This window comes from Medicago sativa, chromosome 6 (genome assembly GCF_051527215.1).
Source record: "Medicago sativa cultivar Bolivia chromosome 6, Bolivia_mono, whole genome shotgun sequence".
NCBI lineage: Eukaryota > Viridiplantae > Streptophyta > Magnoliopsida > Fabales > Fabaceae > Medicago > Medicago sativa.
This window is the reverse complement of record NC_140754.1, coordinates 53,654,188-53,679,216: the sequence shown is the minus strand read 5'-3', so window position 1 is coordinate 53,679,216 and position 25,029 is coordinate 53,654,188. Positions and strand designations below refer to the sequence as shown.

At 34.1% G+C, this 25,029-nt stretch overlaps 1 protein-coding gene and 1 long non-coding RNA gene across 2 annotated transcripts; both read left to right on the top strand.

The window, feature by feature from the left end:
• Nucleotides 1-793: 793 nt before the first annotated feature.
• On the top strand, nucleotides 794-4,392 carry LOC146915670 (uncharacterized). The gene is made up of 6 exons (XR_015014713.1): nucleotides 794-1,844; nucleotides 2,225-2,299; nucleotides 2,935-2,983; nucleotides 3,748-3,814; nucleotides 3,908-3,985; nucleotides 4,107-4,392. It is a non-coding gene; the product is annotated as an uncharacterized LOC146915670 (long non-coding RNA).
• Nucleotides 4,393-22,060: 17,668 nt separating this feature from the next.
• On the top strand, nucleotides 22,061-24,015 carry LOC146915669 (uncharacterized). Its single transcript, XM_085718033.1, has 2 exons — nucleotides 22,061-22,148; nucleotides 23,237-24,015. The coding sequence occupies exon 2, from the start codon at nucleotides 23,237-23,239 to the stop codon at nucleotides 23,705-23,707; it is 471 nt and encodes a 156-aa protein (XP_085574159.1). The 5' UTR covers nucleotides 22,061-22,148; the 3' UTR covers nucleotides 23,708-24,015.
• The last annotated feature ends 1,014 nt before the right edge of the window (nucleotides 24,016-25,029 follow it).

Genomic DNA, 25,029 nt, shown 5'->3' with positions numbered 1-25,029 from the left:
GTTTGAGGTGTTTCGTGATCACTAGAGTTTGAAGTACTTGTTTGATTAGAAGGAGTTGAATATAAGGCAGAGAAGATGGTTGGAGTATCATCCTGGAAATGTGAATATTGTTGCTGATGCTTTGAGTAGGAAGTTGTTGCATATGTCTGCTTTGATGGTTAAAGAGTTGGAGTTGATTGAGCAATTTTGGGATTTGAGCTTGCTGAGTGAGCTGACGCCGGATGGTGTAAGGTTGGAAATGTTAAAGCTGACGAGTAATATTTTGGAAGAGATCAAGAATGGTCAGAAGGAAGATTTGGAACTTGTAGATCGTATGGTGTTGGTTAACCAAGGTATGGGTGGAGACTTCAGGTTGGATGAAAATGATGTTTTGATTTTTCGTGATCGTGTTTGTGTACCAGATGTTCTTGAGCTTAAGAGACGGATTTTGGAAGGTCACAGAAGTAGTATGAGTATTCATCCAGGAGCAACTAAGATGTATCAAGATTTGAAGAGGTTATTTTGGTGGCCTAGAATGAAGAAACAGATAGCGGAATTTGTGTATGATTGTTTGGTTTGTTAGAAGTCTAAGATTGAACATCAGAGACTGTCAGGCTTGATGCAACCGTTGTTTGTGCCAGAGTGGAAGTGGGATAGTATCTCTATGGATTTTGTCGGAGCGTTGCCGAAGACTGTTAAAGGTTTTGATTCGATTTGGGTGATTGTTGATCGGTTGACGAAGTCGGCACATTTTGTTTCTATCAAGACTGGTATATCTGTGGCGAAGTTGGCATAGATCTACATTCACTACAAGAAAAACATCAAACTGAGACGGAATTTCGGGACGGAAATATATTCCGTCCCAAAATAATTAAATTGGGACGGAATTTGCGACGCAATTATGGCACAAATATTTTATTAAATATATCTTTATTGTTTTGGGACGGAATTGCAATTCTGTCTCAAAATTGGGACGGAATTTTTATTTCCGTCCCAAACTACAAGAAATTTGTCATTTTACGACATTACCTTGCGACCCTTAGCTTAGAACAGTTGCAGATTGCACTTTTGCAACAGTTGCTACGACGGTTAGACATAAGGGTCGCAGGTTTTATAGTGATTTTTTTTTTTAAGTACTCTTCACATTAATGCTTTTGGGCAAATATTGTCAATTAAACTTTTCCAATTTCAGTCTCGTTCCCACAACTCCAAAACCATGAAACCCCATTTTATTCCTCAATCTCACTTTCCCTCAAATTGAAACCTAAATCTCTACCACCCTTGTTCAATCGAAGGATTATGTTCCTTTATCCAGTTTCATTTAAGCTCTCACCCATAATTTTAACCCATTCCGTTTCTCCACAGTTCTTCACTCTTTGTTGTTCTTCAAATCCTTTTCGACCCATTTCTTTTCTACAGTTGCTCAGTTCCTTTTCTTCCAAAACATATATATAGGACAAGATCTACAAGATCCCGCCACGAACAACCTCCGGCGGTTACAAATGCGGCTAATGGTTCCAATCAGACAAGATCTGGTCCGGCCGTCTCCGCGTTGTGTCCCGCCGTGACCGGTGTGAGATACGGTTAGAAGATCCCAACTTCGGCGATCTCTTCGCTGCGTGTTTTGTTTTTCCCTGTCAGTGTGAGGGTTCAGTTGAACTGGTTGTCGATTCATCGAGATACTTTCTGCTTAAGATTGAAGATGGACAAGGGAAGCATGTGTTTATTGGATTAGGGTTAACGGAGAGGAGTGAAGCTTTTGATTTCAATGTTGCGCTTTCTGATCATGAGAAGTATGTGAGAAGAGAACATGATAAGGAGTCTGGTGATGCCAATGCCATCCTGCTGTTAATTATAGGCTTAAGGTAGTTTCTATTTGCAATTTTGTGTAATTAATCTAGTTCTTTTGATTATGATGATGATTTGTTTCCAATTTTTAGTTGAAAAATAGTTTATAATCAAAATTTAGCGAGTTAAGTTTATGTTTAGTATGCATAAAATTTGTTTCCAGGGTACTGTTAGGCAAACTTAAACTTTGTAAAAATAGGTGTTTTTCCCATGTGTCTAACCAATGTCTATACTGTCTCATGTTTGTGAACTTTTAGGAGTATTAATAGTTGCTTCAAATATTTGTAGAATATAATAGTTAGCTTAAGTTCTTAGTAATTTGTTTTGTTGTGATATGAATTTAATAACTAATTGTTGTGATATGAATTTAATAACTACTTGTTGTGATATTTCTTAGTTGGTACATTTGGGATTTGCCGTCGAGTGTTGTCGTTGTCCACACTTCTTCAACTGTCTTACATCACATCTCAAGGTAAACCCTTCTCTTTACATGTGTTACTATAGTTGAATACAAGGTCGTGGCATTGGTGACCTGTGAGCTCATTTGGTTGAAACAATTACTTAGAGTTTAAGTCTTAAAAAGACAACACAAATGGCACTAATATGTGAATAATCAAGCGGCATTGCATATTACCTCTGGTCTGTTTTTTCATGAGAGAAACAAGCATATTGAGATAGACAGTCACTTTAAAATAATATTTTATTGGTAGAATATATTTACAAATTTTGAAAAATCATAGTTTATTTGCATGTGAATACTGAATATCATTTTCCTTATTCAATTTTCTAATTGTATCTTCTAATATGATTTGTGAAATGAAGGGATGTACATGTTATAAAAAAATGAGACATAAGGGCTAAAAGAAAGGACGTATATTTTATATAAAATACTACCTCGTTCTTAACATGCATATCAAGTTCTTTCTTCAATTTTCTGATATTCCTTCTAATGCAACCTGAGGAAAGATATATGTGTTGAAAGAAAGTTGCAAGCTATAAACTATAAGGACGAAAAAGAAGAATGTCACTGATAAAATGAAAAATATATCATTTCCTTTTGCACATGCATGTCCGTCTGTTCATTCAATTTTCTGACTGTCTCTTCAGATTTAGCCTGTCGAGTGATGGAACATTACTGCCAAAACGCAAGTCATAGGTATTTCAAAGATAAAATATTACCTCTTTCTGAATGTGCATATGATTTTCTTCGTTCAGCTCTCTGATTATCTTTAGCGACAGGACCTTTGTACCGACACAGAGTATGTATTATAAAAACATTGAGACATGATAAAACAAAAGACAGATATTTGTTAGATAAAATATTACCTCTTTACGAATGTGTGTCAATTTCTTCTGTCAATATCTGGATGGTCTTTTCTGATATGTTCTGCGGAGCAATATGCAGTATAAGTTGCAAAACCATTGAAGCGTAGGTTCTAAAACAAAGCACCTGAATTTCTTCAGTAAAATGTTACCTCTATCTGAATGAGCATAGCATTTTCTTCTTTTAATTTTCTAACTGTTTCGTCTGATATGTCCTGTCAAAACAAAGCATATATATACGTATTGGTAATTTTGAAAGTATTAGACATGCCAAAATATAATATTGTTAAAAAATAAACTTTTAAGACATCTTTGACAAATTCTGTTTTTGAATATCACTTTCATTTCTCAATTTGTTTAAAAAAGCTCTCTTGAAATAGTGTTAGGAACCCAAGAGGTAACTTCATTAGTTTGGTGGTTATTGTTAATAAATTAGTAAGTAAGATCCATCTTATTTTTTAGTTTTACTTTATTTCGAATTTGTTAATGGACTATACTTAAGTTTTCTATGAATGCTGAAATTAGAGTTCAAAAAGGGCTATGATATCATCAGGGTGAGTTTGGTTTTCAATTTTCTAGTTGTTCTTTTGTCGACAGGAGTTGAAGTAGAGAAAGGAAATAGCTCATTCAAATCGAGAGAAAGAAGCTAATGACCAACTTAAGGGTAATGACTTTAGTTTTTTATGAAATTAATTTTATGTCATTAACTAAACAATTTTTATGCCATTAACGGTGAAAGCATCATCTGCTTTGATAGAGAAAAAAGGCATGTGTTACGTCAATGGATCTCGAATAATGAAGAGTATTTGTCATCTTCTAAAGATTGTGTATAATGGTACATACATTATAATCATTTGAGTTTTGATAGCTTGACATTGCCTTTGGTGTACACATGTTTAAGACTAATTTTTTCCTTGTGTTTTTTTGTACAAAATCAAACCTTGGATATTTCTTAGGCAAATCAACAACTGCTGGTGTACGTGGTTTTTGTGTTTCAGCACTGCTAAGACTCGAGGAAGTTATTAAAACTTAAGAATTAATTGGGTTTTATATTTTGTAGACCTTCAAGTTATAGGTTATCCTATTGGATGATTGATAATACTTTGAAATTTCGTTAGATTTTATGTTTTTGATGGAACTATTGGTGTTTTCAATTTGAATTGTACTCTGGAATGATTCTTTTGAAATTTTTATGACACAATTTAATGTGCATAATATAAAGATATTAAAACCGTAGAAGAATATTGTAAATAACATTTATCGCACATATTTATTTGTGACTGAAAATTATATATATATATATATATATATATATATATATATCCCAGCAAATAATTTTTAAAAAAAAATATTTTAACCCAATCTGGGACGGAATGCAAGTAATTTGTCACAAACATCGGGACGGAATTTGAGATTTCTGTCGCAATGTTGGGACGGAATTGAATAGTTGGGGTAAAATAATTAATTACAATCCGTCCCAGATTCCGTCCCCAACGTGCGACGGAAGATGAAATTCCGTCCCGAAATATTGCGACAGCAAGTATTGCGACAGACGTATTTTTTCCAAAATTCCGTCCCAGATTTCAATTGGGACGGAAATTTGTACTACTGTGCGACGGAAATTTCCGTCCCAAATCAATGTTTTTCTTGTAGTGATTGAGCAGATTGTTAGATTGCATGGTATTCCTTCTAGTATTGTGTCGGATCAGGATCTGAGGTTTACTTCTAAGTTTTGGGAGAGTTTGAAAGCAGCTTTGGGAACTAAGTTGAGGTTGAGTTCTCTTATCATCCCGAGACTGATGGTCAGACGGAGAGGAATATTCAGAGTTTGGAAGATTTTTTGAGGGCTTGTGTGTTGGAGCAAGGTATCGGTTGGGTTGAATGTCTATCGTTGATTGAGTTCACTTATGTAACACCCCGAAAATTACATGTATTGATTTAATGAAGTTAATTAGAAGAATTCTTGATTTTGTTTATTATAATGGTGTTATGATGCTAGAATATTATGTTAGATATGAAGAAATAGATTTATGATGATTAATAACGTGCTAGGAGGATTATTATGATGAAAGCGAAAAATAAATAAAGTAATATAGAGGCGGCGGAAGGTGTAGAATAGAAGTTTTAATTAAGTGGGGGAGGGAGAAGTAAAAATAATGGAAAATAAAATAGAAAGAATAATAGTATGAGGCTAGCCCAAGTATAAATAGAGAATTAACAATCAGAGGTCTTTCTTTTGCTGAAACATAGAAGCAAGAGAAGAAGAGAGAAGAGGAGGAGAAAACCCTAGTTTCGGAGAAGAGAGCCGGAAAGCTGTGACTTCGAATATTCGAGGTAAGGGGGAGATTCTTTGCACTTTAGGGTATCTTAATCTATGATGGGATTGTTGTATTAAATTTTAATATGTTGTTGCTGTTATTGTGTAAATTTGAATGAGATAACGAAGATGAATGAATTAAAATACGATGTTGAAAGATGAGAATTGAGGGAGAACTAGTTTAGGTTTTGAATGGAGTTTTTAGCCTTAAAAAGAGTGGATAATCCGGTAGGTTAATGAAGAATTAATGTTCTAATGATAGAGTAATAATAGGGTGAAGATTAGGGATGTTTTTGGTGAATTTAGGATAGAAAAACGGAGCCGAGGAGGCTCCCTTGGTAGAAAGTCGCAGAAAAATCTGTGATTATAGCATGTCTGATGCTGTCGAAAACATGAATCGATTCCCATGATCATGAAGCAATTTTGACAGAAATCTGTAATTTCAGTATGTCTGATATTGTCAAAATCATGAAGCGATTTCACATATCATGAGGCGATTTTGACAGCAAGTGTCAAAAAGTTTTGCTATCAAAACATAAGTTAAAATAAAAGAAGTGATCCTTAGATGAGAGGGGTTTAATTAAGGGTCATGAGAGTAGTTTCATAAGCCATAATATATTCAAAATAAGACCAGTATCAAGAGTATTAGAGGATAATAAAGGTGAAGATAAGAATAATTAGAAAATCAAGAACTATAGCAAACCAAGAATACTAAGATAGAAGTCTAAGGTAGTAGACGACAGTAAAGATGAACTAATACATGACGATGAGATCTTGAAAACTGAATAAGTTAGTCGCATAGATGAAAACCATTATGTGGGGAATGGAATAGTGAAAGTCGTAAAGAATGAGAATGAAGGATATAATGTATCTGTAGAAGTAAAAGATGAAGAGAACGAGGGTAAATTAAGAATGGAGGTGGGATCTAAATATGATGTTGGTTTGACAAAAATGTAAACTAATATGTACATATGATGTTAACCGATGGATGCGATATTCGCGTTATAAGATGATGAGGTATGATGAAAGTATAAATGTCGAATGATGATGATGAACGACGTAAATAAAGATGCTTATGAAAGACTTAAGGGGAAAGTAGAAGGAGATGTAAGAGGGTTATTCATGAACTAATAAATATGAAAATGATAGTAAATTATAGTAAGGGATGAATATAGCGACAAGGCTTTATGAAGAGTGTGAACTTAGGAAAGTTGTCAGGTTGATGCGGAAAGGAGTCAAGGTAAAAGGGTAAAGATAAAGACACGATGAGGCGTAGGTGAATGAGGATTAGAGAGGAGTAGGTTAAATAAAGAGATGTGGTGAAAGATGTGATAAATATCGAGTTACTTATGATTTATGATACAAGATCATAACAGTAGGAATAGCGAGGATGAATTTAGAGAATTGATTACAATGTTGGGGTTATTAGGATGAAATGTAAACTGAGATAGGAAGTTGTGAACGAATTAAATGAACAGCGTGAGGGGTAGTAAGAGCGGTGAGTCAGGATATGAACCTAATAGAGGAGAGTAAGATGAATGAGAAGGAAGGTAAGGGATAAGATAAGAAAAGATGATTGTTTTAGGAATAGTTCATAAACAAGAGACAAAGATAATAGAAGAAACTTAGAATAAAGATTGAGTCTAATGATTTAAACTATACTTTTAAAGGTACAAACCAAGTAAAATTAGTGTATAATGTTAGAGGACTAAGGTAATAGACGATAATAATGATGAATTTAATAACTGATGATAGGGTCTTATGACTTAATAAGTCTAGTCGTATGGACATAAGTTATTAGGAGGAAAGACGAGGGAGTAGTAAAAATCATAAAGACCTAGGATGAAGGATAAGGTAGGTTACTAGGAGTAAATGGTGCAAAGAATGTAGAAGAAACCAAGGATGAGTGTAGGTTCTAAACATGACATGAGTTCTAATAAGAGAATCTGTTAGATATAATCAGATGAACATATGATATTAATGAACGATAATGTGTTAATGATGATGTATAACGACGTTATGATTGTTAAAATGACGAAAGACGAAGAATGACGAAATATGAATAATGACGAATGATGAAAAATGACGAATGACTATGACGTAAAGATGATGTGTTGTTTATGTGTCTTTCTAAATAATGTTTGGTGAGTCTTCATGCATCATATCATACTGCATAATGACGAATGACGAATGACGAATGACGAAATGTATGTTTCAGTAACGCATCTCTGAACTACATTATTATGACGATAGGATCCGGTACCGGCATGCAGATAGGTCTAGGAATGAAGTACGTTGCATATAGGTCATGATAGGTGAACTGTGATATGTGCTAATGATGTGAATATGATATGTGTTAAAGGTGTGCATAGGATGTATGTGTTAATGATGTTTATGAAACAAATTGTATGAGTATCATGAGGAATGATTGATGATGATATGATGAATAATTGATGACGATGTGAATGAAGGACCAATGACGATAAGATTATCTTCTTTATTATTCATGTACCCCAATTATATGTTATGTTGTGAATTCTCACCCCTTTGTTGTTGTTTGTGTATTTTGGTGTCTGTATCCTTGGGGTACAGACACTCAGGACGAGGAGTTTTAGCTTTGCGGGACGCTTAGAAGGTGGTAACGGGGATATACTCCTGTAGTTATTATTTGTGATATAAAGTTGTCGAATAAATACGTGCTCTGATCTGTAACACTGGGTTGGGTTAAACGTTGAATGTCCCTGAATTATGAAGTTTAAGCATTTTGATGTTTTATGCTATTTTTCTTAAATAATTTTGAAGACAAGATATTTTATAATATTGAAATTTTTATGAAGGGTCTTCCGCTATTGTATCTGATTCTTTATCATTTTATTACGTAGTAAGATCAATGAATGTGTGTGACACCCTTTTTCGTTAAAACCATGATTATTATTATGTAAAATTATCGTCGGGAATTAGGGTGTTACAACTTACAACAATAATTTTCATTCTAGCATCAGAATGGCACCGTTTCAGGCTTTGTATGGTCGGAGGTGTAGGACTCCGTTATGTTGGCATGAGTCAGGTGAAAGTGATTTCTTAGGACCGGAAGTTGTGCAAGAGACTACGGAAAAGGTTAAGATGATTCAAGAGAAGATGAGAGCGTCTCAGAGTCTCAGAGTAGGCAGAAGAGTTATCATGATAAGAGAAGGAAGGAAATTGAGTTTCAGGTTGGTGATCATGTGTTTTTGAGAGCGAATCCTGTAACCGATGTTGGTCGTGCTTTGAAGTGTCAGAAGTTGACTCCTCGTTTTGTTGGGCCGTTTGAGATTATTTATAAGGTTGGGGTTGTAGCGTATCAGATTGCGTTACCACCATCTCTGTCGAATCTTCATGATGTGTTTCATGTGTCTCAGCTGCTGAAGTATGTGTATGATGTGTCTCATGTGATTCAAGTGGATGATTTGGAAGTAAGAGATAATTTGACCGTTGAGACTTGGCCAGTTAGGATTGAGGATCGAGAGGTGAAGCGTTTGCGTGGCAAGGAGATAGTTTTGGTTAAAGTGATTTGGGTTGGACCAACTGGTGAGAGTGCCACTTGGGAATCGGAGAGTAGGATGAGGGTTTCGTATCCAGAGTTGTTTCCTTCAGGTAATTTTCGACGGCGAAAATTCTTTTTAGTGGGGGAGAGTTGTAACAACCCTATTTCTCGTTAGATTTGTTTTATTATTTATTTATTTATGTGTGTTATATGTACTCTTATGTGATTAATTGCCTCTGTGTGTATTTTTGGTTGGGAATTGTAGAATTCGGTGTTAGAAGGGTATTTTAGTCATTTTGAATTCAGGGGTATTTTGGTCATTTTGTTAGTAGGGGTAATTTAGTAGTTTTGATGAGGATTATTTTTAGTGCTTAGTGAGAGCTAATATTATTTTACTAAGTGCTAGGGAGTTGTAGTGAATTGTTTTATTACCGGTAGGTGACCGTTATTATTACATTTTACCATTAAGTGAGTAGTAACATTTTGAATTAGAATAGTAATGGGTTAGGCCCATTAAGGCATTGTGAGTTGAGCCAAATTAGGTAGAACCTATATAAACTCTAGTGTTTGAGGAAAATAGGGTTTACCATCATTTTTCATTTTGAGAGAAGAGGTAGAGAGAGAAAGAGCAAGAGAAGATAAGGGTTTGAAGAGGAAGATCTAGACAGAGCTAGAGGAGGCTAGAGATTCAAGTCTTTGGGAGCTAAAGTGAAGCCTTAGTTGGTGATTGTGAAGAATTAAGATAAGGAGGCTAGACTTTAATCATAATTAATAGTTGTAGTTTCCCTAATTCTTTGCTTAAGTGGTTAATTGGAATTTTATAGTAGAAATTCGTGCTTAATTTTGATGACATGATTAGGTACATGAATTGAATGATAATTGTGTTGTTGTTGTTGAATTTGTATGTTAAAATAGGTATATATGAATATAATGTGTTTTTGTGAGAAATTGATGATGAATTCATGATTAGTTGTTGTTGTTGTTGTTAGATTGAGGATAAATTCATGATTAGTTGTTGTTGTTGTTGTTGTTAAATGTGTTGTTGATGAATTGATGCATTGGGTATCATGAATTGGTGGATCGGTGATGAGAATTGTTGTTGTTGTTGAAAGTTGTGGAAGTTTGGTGAATTGATGAATTTTTGTTGTGTTGATGTTTTAATCTCAAAATTTATGCATGTTTAAGTGTTTTGAAGTGTATATGACCTATAAACATCTTTGGGATTAAGTTTTGGGGTTTGGAATGATCAAAATTGGGATTTTGGGGTGAAAAGGGGTTGGAACCCGAAACATTTTATTTCATTTCATTTATAGCCATGCAGAAAATAACTACTCTTCTATATATATTAACATGCACTGTATGTTTTCATTTTAATAGAAATTAGTATGTCAAACATGATCACTAATCTTTTGGAGTTCCAAAACATCATTTTATAGATAGCCCTCTTTTTACATGGGTTTTTCACGCTAAAAAATAAAACTGGTTTATGTAGAGATTACTCATGTAAGGTACAGATTGGTATTCAACAGTGTATATGTGCCTATGAAATCATTTTTCAGGAACAAATAAAGGACTTAAGTTGGTGAAAGTTCTTGTTTTAGATCTAATAAAAGCAAACCAAACTAAAATAAGTTATTGAATGTGATATTGAATAGGACTTGTAGTCTTCTAAGTAGTCAAAGGTTTGACAAGGAATAAACTAGTAAAAACAAAAACAAAGAATAGAAAGAGAAGGAAAGAGAGTATAAACCTTGAGTTTTCACTTCTCTGATAATGATAGATAATGATAGTTGTGTGTTTGCTGGCTTGTGATTAACAAAGAGTGCAAGGTGCCTATTTATAGCAAAACAAGTGAAGTCTTTTGTGGTGCAAAGAGTGCCACGTTTTCTGGTTAAATGAATGTAAGAGATATACTCATGTTTCAAATTCAGTAAAATTCATGCATATAGTGCCACGCCATTTCACCACGTTACTAATTCTTATCAATATTACTGTACATTCTTATCCAATATTGTTATTTTAAAAAAATTATAAATAATATACTAATCATACAATTCTATCATATATCTTTTTCTGGTTTCAAAAATATATTTATTTATTTATTTCGGTAATAAAATTTATACAGTCGAGCAAATCGCTGTCCAAAATTCGGTAGAATTTTAAGCTGCAATTTTTATCATAGCTTGTTATGATATTATAGTACTAATATATAACATTATTTTTCCTAAATTCACTCTCTAGAAAAGAATTTAATTATCAGTCAATTCAGAGTAAAATACCGCAAAAACACACTAAATAATGCATAAAAAAATAGGGTGTTGTAGTGAATGATGATTCTTGGTGATAATTGTCTTTGATGAATGCCTACTTGTGATGATTGGAATTGTTGTGTGGACTTGTATTGGAGGTTAATTGTCCATGTTATTTAATGAAGATTGAATTGATTTATTTATGTCAAGTTGCTTATTATTGATTATGATTAATGTAAAGCTAACCTCCAATGGTTTTGACCGCCTACCTCTCTGTATGGATGGGTAGACATTGTGCAGGAGTAGTTGATTTTGGTGAGTGCTTGGATAGCAGGAGCTATCTCCGTTATCGTTTGGAGTCGTAGGATTAGGCTCTGATTAGGTGGTCGTGTCTTTATGTTGTTGTTGGATTCTGTTTTTATTTTATTGTTGAGATTTGCCCATTGTCGGGACTTGGATGATTTTATTTGATGATGTATTTTGACCATGGCATGTATATGTTGGAGGTATATGATTTGTATCCGCTGCGACCGTTGAGATATTTTTTATATGCATGATGATTTTGTGGATTTAGTTGATGACGTAGCGTCTATTTCTTGAATATTTGTTATATTCGCATGTTTTATCGCTTTAATAGAAATAGGGCGTTACAGTTTTGGGGAAGGTTAAGGTTTGGGAAGATTTTTGGTGGAAAAGGTTGGTTTAGTTATGGGGTTAAGGTTAAAGTAAGGTTTATGAGTTTAGCTGTGGAGATTGGTGATGAATTTGTGGTTTTTGGGTTAGGTTAATGAGGGTTACGAATTTGGTGATTTTGGTTTGGGTGGATGGAAGTTGTTTTTGATTGGTGGGTTTTGTTTAGAATGACGTTTGGAATTGATTGGGTGAAGAAATTGTGTGATTTGGTGAAGATTTGAGGAACATATAAAGGTTTGAAGGTTGTTTGTGACACCCTATTTTTTTATGCATTATTTAGTGTGTTTTTGCGGTATTTTACTCTGAATTGACTGATAATTAAATTCTTTTCTAGAGAGTGAATTTAGGAAAAATAATGTTATATATTAGTACTATAATATCATAACAAGCTATGATAAAAATTGCAGCTTAAAATTCTACCGAATTTTGGACAGCGATTTGCTCGACTGTATAAATTTTATTACCGAAATAAATAAATAAATATATTTTTGAAACCAGAAAAAGATATATGATAGAATTGTATGATTAGTATATTATTTATAATTTTTTTAAAATAACAATATTGGATAAGAATGTACAGTAATATTGATAAGAATTAGTAACGTGGTGAAATGGCGTGGCACTATATGCATGAATTTTACTGAATTTGAAACATGAGTATATCTCTTACATTCATTTAACCAGAAAACGTGGCACTCTTTGCACCACAAAAGACTTCACTTGTTTTGCTATAAATAGGCACCTTGCACTCTTTGTTAATCACAAGCCAGCAAACACACAACTATCATTATCTATCATTATCAGAGAAGTGAAAACTCAAGGTTTATACTCTCTTTCCTTCTCTTTCTATTCTTTGTTTTTGTTTTTACTAGTTTATTCCTTGTCAAACCTTTGACTACTTAGAAGACTACAAGTCCTATTCAATATCACATTCAATAACTTATTTTAGTTTGGTTTGCTTTTATTAGATCTAAAACAAGAACTTTCACCAACTTAAGTCCTTTATTTGTTCCTGAAAAATGATTTCATAGGCACATATACACTGTTGAATACCAATCTGTACCTTACATGAGTAATCTCTACATAAACCAGTTTTATTTTTTAGCGTGAAAAACCCATGTAAAAAGAGGGCTATCTATAAAATGATGTTTTGGAACTCCAAAAGATTAGTGATCATGTTTGACATACTAATTTCTATTAAAATGAAAACATACAGTGCATGTTAATATATATAGAAGAGTAGTTATTTTCTGCATGGCTATAAATGAAATGAAATAAAATAAGATATTTCCTTATAGCTACAACAACACAGTAGAGTATTATCACTTGATTCACTAATTTAGTCAAGTTAAGATGCCTATATTTCTAGTAATAAATTGGAGCTACAGATCTGACTTATATATATTTAATTTTTCTTTTAACTAGGAGGTACTCATGTGTTTGTAAAACAAGATTAATAAATCTAAGTTAGAAATAAGTTTAAACTATTTAGAATATTTGTTAACATAGTAGTAGCTATTAGAAGTTATTTTTAAAAGTTTTATTAACTCATAATTATTTATGGAAGTTTTGGTTAAAACTAGTAGAAATTCATCATGTTAAAATTTCTAAAGTTATTCTTTTAGAATAAGAAAGAAAGAATAAACTGATATCACCACTTGTATTAACTAGTTCATTGTAGCTATTGGAAAAATTGTCTTTAGAATTTTTTTCAATGTTCATGCTGTTACGTTCCAAATATATAGTTAACTCTATAATTCTTAAATATTTAGCATTTAATAATTTTAGTGTTTATTTCAATGATAGTTAGTTAAGAGAAAATTATTTTGATGAGTAATTAGGTGTTGAAGAAGGTGATTACTCAAGTTTTGAAAAGCTGAAAGGTAAGGGGATATACTTTAGAGAACGCCCAAGATATATATGTATATTATCACATGAGATTAAGAAAATTTGTGTATTTAATTGTAGTATTAATATATTTTAAATATATATTATTAATGAGCAAATTTGATTATCTATATTATTTATTGAAATGGACAGTAAGTAGAAAGAAGAAATTCTAGAAAACATTCTAAATATTATGCATACATATATATATATATGATAAGTAATCAGTTAAACGTGGTATTGTAAGTATATATAATATATTTTTCTTAATTTATTTATCTTATAACTAACTCACAGTTATTATTATTAATTTTATTTGAAGAAATTTCTCTTAAGGTACATTTATGACTTTTGACAATTAAATTGTTAAGTTGATTGTTGATGAAAACAGTTGTGTTGAAGATTTACAAAAATAATAATTTTTGTAAAGAGTAATACAGGTTGTTTCTTATAATACGATAACGCATATAAGACTGAGGATAGGTTCGGTTGGGTCGACTACAGACCTTCTGGGGATCACAGGCGTTTTGAACTCCTACCAATAGTTAGTGATGGCTTCTCTAACTGGAGGAAATCATAATACCCGACGCAGTGATACCTGACTGTGCAGGACTATCTATAATAAGGTGCAGCGATCGGGCCAGAATGGTTGGAGTAGAGAATATATATCTACTCGTTGCAAACAATCATGTTATGGCAGTTGAGACGGCCTTACACTCATAATAGAGGTCTCCATGGAGTAGGTTTAACCAAGATGCTACTAACAAGTCAAAAATATAACCTTTGTATTGATTATGATAAAGTGTTAAGTGATCTTTGTTTTGACTAACTTTGATGTGTGTGGTTGCCATAAATTTTTGTGTCCTCAATTGATTTATATTTTCTTGTGATTATTTAATTTCTATGTGGTTATTTAAATTTTTGTAGGATTTAATAGTGAAAGAAATTACATGTATAATTTTGTTATATATTTCTTTATTTGAAAAACATTATATGTAACTATAAAATATTATATATCATCATGTAATATTATTAAGCATTTAGTTAACCTTGTGTGCGAGTATTTCACCCTTACAATTTGCAGATGATGCCGGGAGAGTTACTGAATCACTCGGGAACCCGCAAGATTGAGTGTTTAGAGGAGATAGGTGATGGGGTTTGGGAGTTGGATAGGGCATCCCAAACTCTGACTTTCACAGGGTTGGTTAGGACAACCGAAGGAATAAGAGGTTTAGTGGTGTCATCTGTCATTCATCATGTTACCTTGGAGGTAGTGTTACCATTAGAGAGGATGATTAGTACATTAGGTCTTGATAGAGCTAGGGAGAATTCGACCTCTGAAAGGGCTAGAGGACCAAGGCCTCGTTTTCGTCGTACCGCTCGCATTAGTGTGCGTCCCCCCGTTGTTTATCATTTTGAGAATGATCCTGAGGAGGATGGAGCAGACATGACCGTGACTGATGTGGAGGTGAGTGGACGTGCTGGAGATGAAGTGGATCCCTCTGAAGACCTTGGTGTTGGTGGTGCTAATGAAGATCTCCCGAATGGTTGTTAGAAGATTTTGTTCTAATTATGTACATATTAACTTTTAGTGGGTTAAAGTTGTGGAGCTAATTCTAGTACTTAGTAGACTAAATAACTCTACGCTCACGTGACCTCCTCTTATGTGGTAGTGGCTTCTAGGTGTCAAAGAGCATGACAGATGATTATGTTTAATTAGGTTGACTTAAGTGAGAAGTATTAACTTGCAGGTGTTGTAAAATATCTAATTACCCCTGACAAGCATGAATATGTAAGCCTAAGGGCAAAATAATTAACGTCGTGTAGATTATATTGATGCATATTTTATATCCTTGTGTTTTACGATCAAGAGCTAAAAGACTTTTATTTAAAAAAAAATGCAAGAAAGATTTTATTTAAATTAAATTTTTAGTAACCAAATTAATTTACTAGTAAAAGTAAGATTTATGAACTTAATTCGCTTTAGACACTCAAGTATTAAGACGTAACACCATTTTCTATCGTTACGGAAAATGGGGCGTTACATTAGTGGTATCAGAGCACGGTTGATTCTTTCGGGAACGTTAGAGGATGTCTGTACTAATTGCGTTTGTTTGTACTAACTTTGTATAGATTATTATATTATTTAATAATTAGGTTCTAACCAATTATGACTTTTAGGAACCCAATGACTCGTAGAAATAATCATATAGAAGCCGAAAATGGAGAAGCAAGCAATACCGAAGGAGGTATGGGAATAGCTATTCAAGCTATGGTAGAAATGGCAGCAACCATTGCAGAACAAACTGCTGCAAAGGCTGAAAGGGATATTCGAAAGCAACAAAGGGAAGAAAGAAATGCTGAAAATAAAGGATTGGTAGATTTCAGACGTCACGATCCTCCACAATTTCTTGGAGAAACCGAACCAGAGAAAGCTGACTTATGGATCCAAGAGATAGAAAAGATATTCGCTGTGTTGAGGTGTCCTGACGAAGTAAAGGTAACATATGCATCTTACTTACTATTGGGAGATGCCGAATACTGGTGGAAAGGAACTCGCAAGATGATTGAAGCTAACAATCAAGATATTACTTGGGAAATATTTCGTATAAAATTTCTCGACAAGTATTTTCCTAGAAGTGCTAGGACTGCAAAGGAACAAGAATTTCTGACCCTGAAACAAGGAGAAATGACGATTGGAGAATATGCAGCAAAGTTTGAGTCGTTGGCAAAATATTTTCGTTTCTTTCAGGACCAGGTGGATGAAGATTGGCTATGTGAACGATTTGAAGGTGGACTGAAGCATAGCATCAAAGAATCTGTCTTGCCACTAGAAATTCGTCAATTCCAACCACTTGTAGAAAAATGCAGGAAGATAGAAGCAATGAAGGAAGGTGGAATCAATCGAGGAAGTGTGGGTGGACCATCTAGGTCTAAATATCCAACTCAAGGGTGGAATCATAAAGGAAAGCAGCCGTATAAAAAGCCTTACTCTCGAACTGCGAGTAATAATCAGAATCAGCGACCCTATCGTCCAGTTACATCAGCCATTGGAAATGGATCAAACCAAAACCAGAATCAAGAACTCACTCGAAGGTGCTACAAATGTGGAAAACAAGATCATTTGGCTAACACTTGTCCCGAAACAGGAATAAAGTGTTTCAAATGTGGAGATATAGGACACATGGCCAGGGAATGCAGGAACCAAAAAGTTGCACCTGTGGTGAACAATGTGAGAGCTACAAGGCCAAAGGAGAAAGGAAGGGTTTATACTCTAAGTGGTGTTGAGGCTTCTAAATCTGAAAATCTTATACAAGGTAGTTGCGATATGACAGGTAATCTCTTAACTGTACTATTCGATTCAGGAGCAACTCATTCTTTTATCTCAATAGATCGTGTGAAACAATTGAGTTTGTTTATAACACCACTGCCTTTTGATTTAATCATTTCTACTGCAACTGCTAAACCCATAGTTGCAAATGCTATTTGTTTAAAATGTCCTCTTGTCATCCACAATAGGAAATTTCTTGTTGACTTGATATGTTTGCCTTTAACACAATTAGATGTGATTTTAGGCATGGATTGGTTATCTTTCAACCATATCTTTTTAGACTGTGCACGTAAAACTGTAGTGTTTCCTGATTCCGAGAATTCTGAGCTTATATCTGCTAATCATGATATAACTTCTTCAAAAGAAGGAGCTCAAGGGTACATGTTATTATCTTCTGTAGAAGTTGCGAGAGAAAATGTTTTGAACCAAGTCCCAATAGTGAATGATTTTCCGGAAGTATTTCCAGAAGACGTTCCTGGTTTACCACCGGTAAGGGATATCGAGTTTTCGATCGATCTAATCCCTGGATCAAGTCCGATCTCCATCGCACCATATAGAATGTCACCTACTGAATTGGCGGAATTAAAAACCCAACTTGAGGATCTGTTGTCAAAACAGTTCATTAGACCAAGCGTATCACCTTGGGGAGCTCCAGTACTGTTAGTGAAGAAAAAGGATGGAGGCTCAAGACTTTGTGTGGACTATCGCCAACTGAACAAGGTGACAATCAAGAACAAGTATCCATTACCACGAATTGATGATTTGATGGACCAACTTCATGGAGCTGTTGTCTTCTCAAAGATAGATTTGAGGACGGGATATCACCAAATCAGAGTAAAGACTGAGGATGTACCCAAAACTGCATTTCGAACTCGCTATGGACATTATGAATATCTTGTGATGCCTTTTGGGGTGATGAATGCACCTGCTATCTTCATGGACTACATGAACCGGATTTTTAATCCATTCCTCAATAAGTTTGTCGTAGTTTTTATCGATGACATTCTCATATATTCTAAGAGCTACGAGGAGCATAAAGAGCATTTGCGTCAAGTTTTGCAAATCTTACACGATAAGAAGTTGTATGCGAAAATGTCAAAATGCGAATTTTGGCTTGAGGAGGTTAAGTTCTTGGGGCACGTGATTACAAAGGATGGTATAGCTGTGGACCCTGCAAAAGTGGAGACGGTACTTTTATGGGAACAACCACGAACGGTGACCGAGATTCGTAGTTTTGTTGGTTTAGCTGGATATTATCGAAGGTTTATTGAAGGGTTCTCAAAGATAGTAGCACCATTAACTCAACTCACAAGAAAGAATCAACCATTTGTATGGACCAAAGAATGCGAAGAAAGTTTTCAAACAATGAAGAGACTTTTGACAACATCACCTGTGTTAGTTTTACCACAACCAGATGAACCATATGAAGTGTACTGTGATGCTTCACATCAAGGGTTAGGTTGTGTACTTATGCAACAAAAGAGAGTCGTAGCCTACGCCTCAAGACAATTGAAGACTCACGAGAGGAACTACCCTACACATGATTTGGAGCTAGCTGCAGTAGTATTTGCCTTGAAAATTTGGAGACATCATTTGTATGGATCTAAATTTGAAGTCTTTAGTGACCATAAAAGTTTGAAGTATCTTTTCGATCAAAAGAAGCTTAACATGAGGCAGAGACGCTGGATTGAATTTCTCAAAGATTATGATTTTACCTTGCTTTATCATCCCGGAAAAGCAAACGTTGTAGCTGACGCATTGAGTCGGAAGGCAATTCACATTTCTGCAATGATGGCGAAAGAGCTAGAGTTGATAGAAAATTTTCGAGATTTGAATCTTGATGTGAAATTGTCAGATGGAAATATTTTCTTAGGAATGATCAAAGTGTCAAGTGGACTCATGGAAGATATTCGCCAACAACAAGAAAGTGATGAGCATTTGCAAGAGAAAAGAAAATTGATAGGAGAAGAAAGAGCAGCAGAATTCAGTTTGGGAACTGATGGGATCTTGAGATGCAATGGGAGAGTTTGTGTCCCAAATAATTTAGAAATGAGGAAACTAATTTTAGACGAAGCACATAAGAGTACATTGAGTATTCATCCAGGAGCAACCAAAATGTACCAAGATTTGAAGCTAAAGTTTTGGTGGCCCGGAATGAAAAAGCAAGTGGCGGAGTATGTTGCTTCATGTCTAACATGCCAAAAAGCAAAAGTGGAACATCAAAGACCAGCCGGTATGCTTCAATCGTTGGACATTCCAGAATGGAAGTGGGAGAGTATTTCGATGGATTTTGTTGTGGGATTACCGAGAACCAGACATAATTTTGATTCAATTTGGGTTATCGTAGACAGACTAACCAAATCAGCACATTTCTTACCAGTGAATATTAACTACAATGTGGACAAATTACCTGAGATTTATATCAAGGAAATCATCAGATTACATGGGGTACCTTCAAGTATTGTTTCAGACCGAGATCCAAAATTTACATCTCACTTTTGGCAGAGTTTACAAAAAGCATTGGGGACAAAATTAAGATTAAGTTCAGCGTATCACCCTCAGACGGATGGACAAACTGAAAGAACAATTCAATCTCTAGAAGACTTGTTGAGAGCATGTGTTCTAGACAATAGAGGAAGTTGGGACGATCTACTACCATTGATCGAGTTTACATACAATAATAGTTTCCACTCAAGCATAGGAATGGCACCTTATGAAGCTTTGTATGGGAGAAGATGTCAGACACCGTTGTGTTGATATCAAGATGGAGAGAGCATCATGTTTGGACCAGAAATTGTTCAACAGACAACTGAGAAAGTTAAACAAATTCGCGAGAAGATGAAGGTTGCACAAAGCAGACAGAAAAGTTATTCTGATCGGAGAAGAAGACCTCTTGAATTTCAGGAAGGAGAACATGTATTTTTGAGAGTCACATCAAGGACTGGGGTAGGTAGAGCTATTAAGGCCAGAAAACACACTCCAAAATTCATTGGGCCATACCAAATTATTCGTCGCATTGGTCCAGTAGCCTATCAAATTGCTTTACCTCATTTTCTTTCAAATATTCACAATGTGTTGCATGTTTCACAATTAAGGAAGTATGTCCCTGATCCATCTCACATAATTGAACCCAATGAAGTCCCGTTAAAAGAGAACTTGTCATACGAGACATCTCCTGTAAGGATCGAAGATAGAAGAGTCAAACAACTAAGAGGGAAGCAGATTTTCTTGGTCAAAGTTCTATGGGATCAAGTAACCGGAGATTCAACGTGGGAGTTAGAGGATAATATGAGATTGCAATATCCATATTTATTTCAAGGTATACAATTTCGAGGACGAAATTTTTTTTAAGTGGGGTAGTAATGTGACACCCTATTTTTTTATGCATTATTTAGTGTGTTTTTGCGGTATTTTACTCTGAATTGACTGATAATTAAATTCTTTTCTAGAGAGTGAATTTAGGAAAAATAATGTTATATATTAGTACTATAATATCATAACAAGCTATGATAAAAATTGCAGCTTAAAATTCTACCGAATTTTGGACAGCGATTTGCTCGACTGTATAAATTTTATTACCGAAATAAATAAATAAATATATTTTTGAAACCAGAAAAAGATATATGATAGAATTGTATGATTAGTATATTATTTATAATTTTTTTAAAATAACAATATTGGATAAGAATGTACAGTAATATTGATAAGAATTAGTAACGTGGTGAAATGGCGTGGCACTATATGCATGAATTTTACTGAATTTGAAACATGAGTATATCTCTTACATTCATTTAACCAGAAAACGTGGCACTCTTTGCACCACAAAAGACTTCACTTGTTTTGCTATAAATAGGCACCTTGCACTCTTTGTTAATCACAAGCCTGCAAACACACAACTATCATTATCTATCATTATCAGAGAAGTGAAAACTCAAGGTTTATACTCTCTTTCCTTCTCTTTCTATTCTTTGTTTTTATTTTTACTAGTTTATTCCTTGTCAAACCTTTGACTACTTAGAAGACTACAAGTCCTATTCAATATCACATTCAATAACTTATTTTAGTTTGGTTTGCTTTTATTAGATCTAAAACAAGAACTTTCACCAACTTAAGTCCTTTATTTGTTCCTGAAAAATGATTTCATAGGCACATATACACTGTTGAATACCAATCTGTACCTTACATGAGTAATCTCTACATAAACCAGTTTTATTTTTTAGCGTGAAAAACCCATGTAAAAAGAGGGCTATCTATAAAATGATGTTTTGGAACTCCAAAAGATTAGTGATCATGTTTGACATACTAATTTCTATTAAAATGAAAACATACAGTGCATGTTAATATATATAGAAGAGTAGTTATTTTCTGCATGGCTATAAATGAAATGAAATAAAATAAGATATTTCCTTATAGCTACAACAACACAGTAGAGTATTATCACTTGATTCACTAATTTAGTCAAGTTAAGATGCCTATATTTCTAGTAATAAATTGGAGCTACAGATCTGACTTATATATATTTAATTTTTCTTTTAACTAGGAGGTACTCATGTGTTTGTAAAACAAGATTAATAAATCTAAGTTAGAAATAAGTTTAAACTATTTAGAATATTTGTTAACATAGTAGTAGCTATTAGAAGTTATTTTTAAAAGTTTTATTAACTCATAATTATTTATGGAAGTTTTGGTTAAAACTAGTAGAAATTCATCATGTTAAAATTTCTAAAGTTATTCTTTTAGAATAAGAAAGAAAGAATAAACTGATATCACCACTTGTATTAACTAGTTCATTGTAGCTATTGGAAAAATTGTCTTTAGAATTTTTTTCAATGTTCATGCTGTTACGTTCCAAATATATAGTTAACTCTATAATTCTTAAATATTTAGCATTTAATAATTTTAGTGTTTATTTCAATGATAGTTAGTTAAGAGAAAATTATTTTGATGAGTAATTAGGTGTTGAAGAAGGTGATTACTCAAGTTTTGAAAAGCTGAAAGGTAAGGGGATATACTTTAGAGAACGCCCAAGATATATATGTATATTATCACATGAGATTAAGAAAATTTGTGTATTTAATTGTAGTATTAATATATTTTAAATATATATTATTAATGAGCAAATTTGATTATCTATATTATTTATTGAAATGGACAGTAAGTAGAAAGAAGAAATTCTAGAAAACATTCTAAATATTATGCATACATATATATATATATGATAAGTAATCAGTTAAACGTGGTATTGTAAGTATATATAATATATTTTTCTTAATTTATTTATCTTATAACTAACTCACAGTTATTATTATTAATTTTATTTGAAGAAATTTCTCTTAAGGTACATTTATGACTTTTGACAATTAAATTGTTAAGTTGATTGTTGATGAAAACAGTTGTGTTGAAGATTTACAAAAATAATAATTTTTGTAAAGAGTAATACAGGTTGTTTCTTATAATACGATAACGCATATAAGACTGAGGATAGGTTCGGTTGGGTCGACTACAGACCTTCTGGGGATCACAGGCGTTTTGAACTCCTACCAATAGTTAGTGATGGCTTCTCTAACTGGAGGAAATCATAATACCCGACGCAGTGATACCTGACTGTGCAGGACTATCTATAATAAGGTGCATCGATCGGGCCAGAATGGTTGGAGTAGAGAATATATATCTACTCGTTGCAAACAATCATGTTATGGCAGTTGAGACGGCCTTACACTCATAATAGAGGTCTCCATGGAGTAGGTTTAACCAAGATGCTACTAACAAGTCAAAACTATAACCTTTGTATTGATTATGATAAAGTGTTAAGTGATCTTTGTTTTGACTAACTTTGATGTGTGTGGTTGCCATAAATTTTTGTGTCCTCAATTGATTTATATTTTCTTGTGATTATTTAATTTCTATGTGGTTATTTAAATTTTTGTAGGATTTAATAGTGAAAGAAATTACATGTATAATTTTGTTATATATATCTTTATTTGAAAAACATTATATGTAACTATAAAATATTATATATCATCATGTAATATTATTAAGCATTTAGTTAACCTTGTGTGCGAGTATTTCACCCTTACAATTTGCAGATGATGCCGGGAGAGTTACTGAATCACTCGGGAACCCGCAAGATTGAGTGTTTAGAGGAGATAGGTGATGGGGTTTGGGAGTTGGATAGGGCATCCCAAACTCTGACTTTCACAGGGTTGGTTAGGACAACCGAAGGAATAAGAGGTTTAGTGGTGTCATCTGTCATTCATCATGTTACCTTGGAGGTAGTGTTACCATTAGAGAGGATGATTAGTACATTAGGTCTTGATAGAGCTAGGGAGAATTCGACCTCTGAAAGGGCTAGAGGACCAAGGCCTCGTTTTCGTCGTACCGCTCGCATTAGTGTGCGTCCCCCCGTTGTTTATCATTTTGAGAATGATCCCGAGGAGGATGGAGCAGACATGACCGTGACTGATGTGGAGGTGAGTGGACGTGCTGGAGATGAAGTGGATCCCTCTGAAGACCTTGGTGTTGGTGGTGCTAATGAAGATCTCCCGAATGGTTGTTAGAAGATTTTGTTCTAATTATGTACATATTAACTTTTAGTGGGTTAAAGTTGTGGAGCTAATTCTAGTACTTAGTAGACTAAATAACTCTACGCTCACGTGACCTCCTCTTATGTGGTAGTGGCTTCTAGGTGTCAAAGAGCATGACAGATGATTATGTTTAATTAGGTTGACTTAAGTAATAAGTATTAACTTGCAGGTGTTGTAAAATATCTAATTACCCCTGACAAGCACGAATATGTAAGCCTAAGGGCAAAATAATTAACGTCGTGTAGATTATATTGATGCATATTTTATATCCTTGTGTTTTACGATCAAGAGCTAAAAGACTTTTATTTAAAAAAAAATGCAAGAAAGATTTTATTTAAATTAAATTTTTAATAACCAAATTAATTTACTAGTAAAAGTAAGATTTATGAACTTAATTCGCTTTAGACACTCAAGTATTAAGACGTAACACCATTTTCTATCGTTACGGAAAATGGGGCGTTACATTGTTGGTAATGGAGGTTTTAGAGAAAGGTTTGAATGTAATGTGATGTTTGTGTTGGAGAATGAAGGAAGAAGAAGAAAATTTTTGTGGATATAGGGTGCTTGAAGTCGTGCACGACCGTGCCATCTGGGGGCATGGGCCATGCCAACCTTCTGGAGTTTCGAGGTGGGTTGCTTGGTTAGTCAGGCACGGCTGTGCTAGTGGCAGCACAGGCCGTGCCATCTCTCTGGACTGGGGACTTCAAAAAATTTCATTTTCTTGAATCATACTCGTACAATTACCGGTAAAACAACTTAAAACAATGAAAAACGAACAAAATAAAAGCGGTTAAATGTGTTGGTTGTCTCCCACGAAGCGCTCTTTTAGAGTCATTAGCTTGACCGTTAGAAAGTGTCCTTAAAAAGGATCAAATAGATTATATTGTGTAGATGACGCTATGAAGCGTTCTTTCACATCATGATCTTTAATCATGCAACAAGAATAAAGAGCAGGACCTTTCATAACATTTTCCAATTCAAATCCTACAATTTTATCACTCACTTGAAAAATAATCCTACCATTTTTAACATCAACAATAGCTCCCGCAGTAGCGAGGAAAGGTCTTCCTAGAATTATAGGGACGTCATCGTCCTCTTCAATGTCAACTACTACAAAATCAGTCGGGATGTATATCCCTTCTATCTTAAAGGTATGTCCTCAACAAATCCAACTAGCTTTATAGTAGAACGATCAGCTAACTTCAAGACCAACTTTGTAGGTTTCAATTCTTCTATACCTATCCTCTTAAAGAGAGACAAAGGCAACAAGTTAACACTAGCTCCTAAGTCGCACT

What these genes read in the sequence shown, in the direction of transcription:
- LOC146915669 (XM_085718033.1), top strand. Translation starts at nt 23,237, where the DNA reads ATGATGCCGGGAGAGTTACTGAATCACTCGGGAACCCGCAAGATTGAG.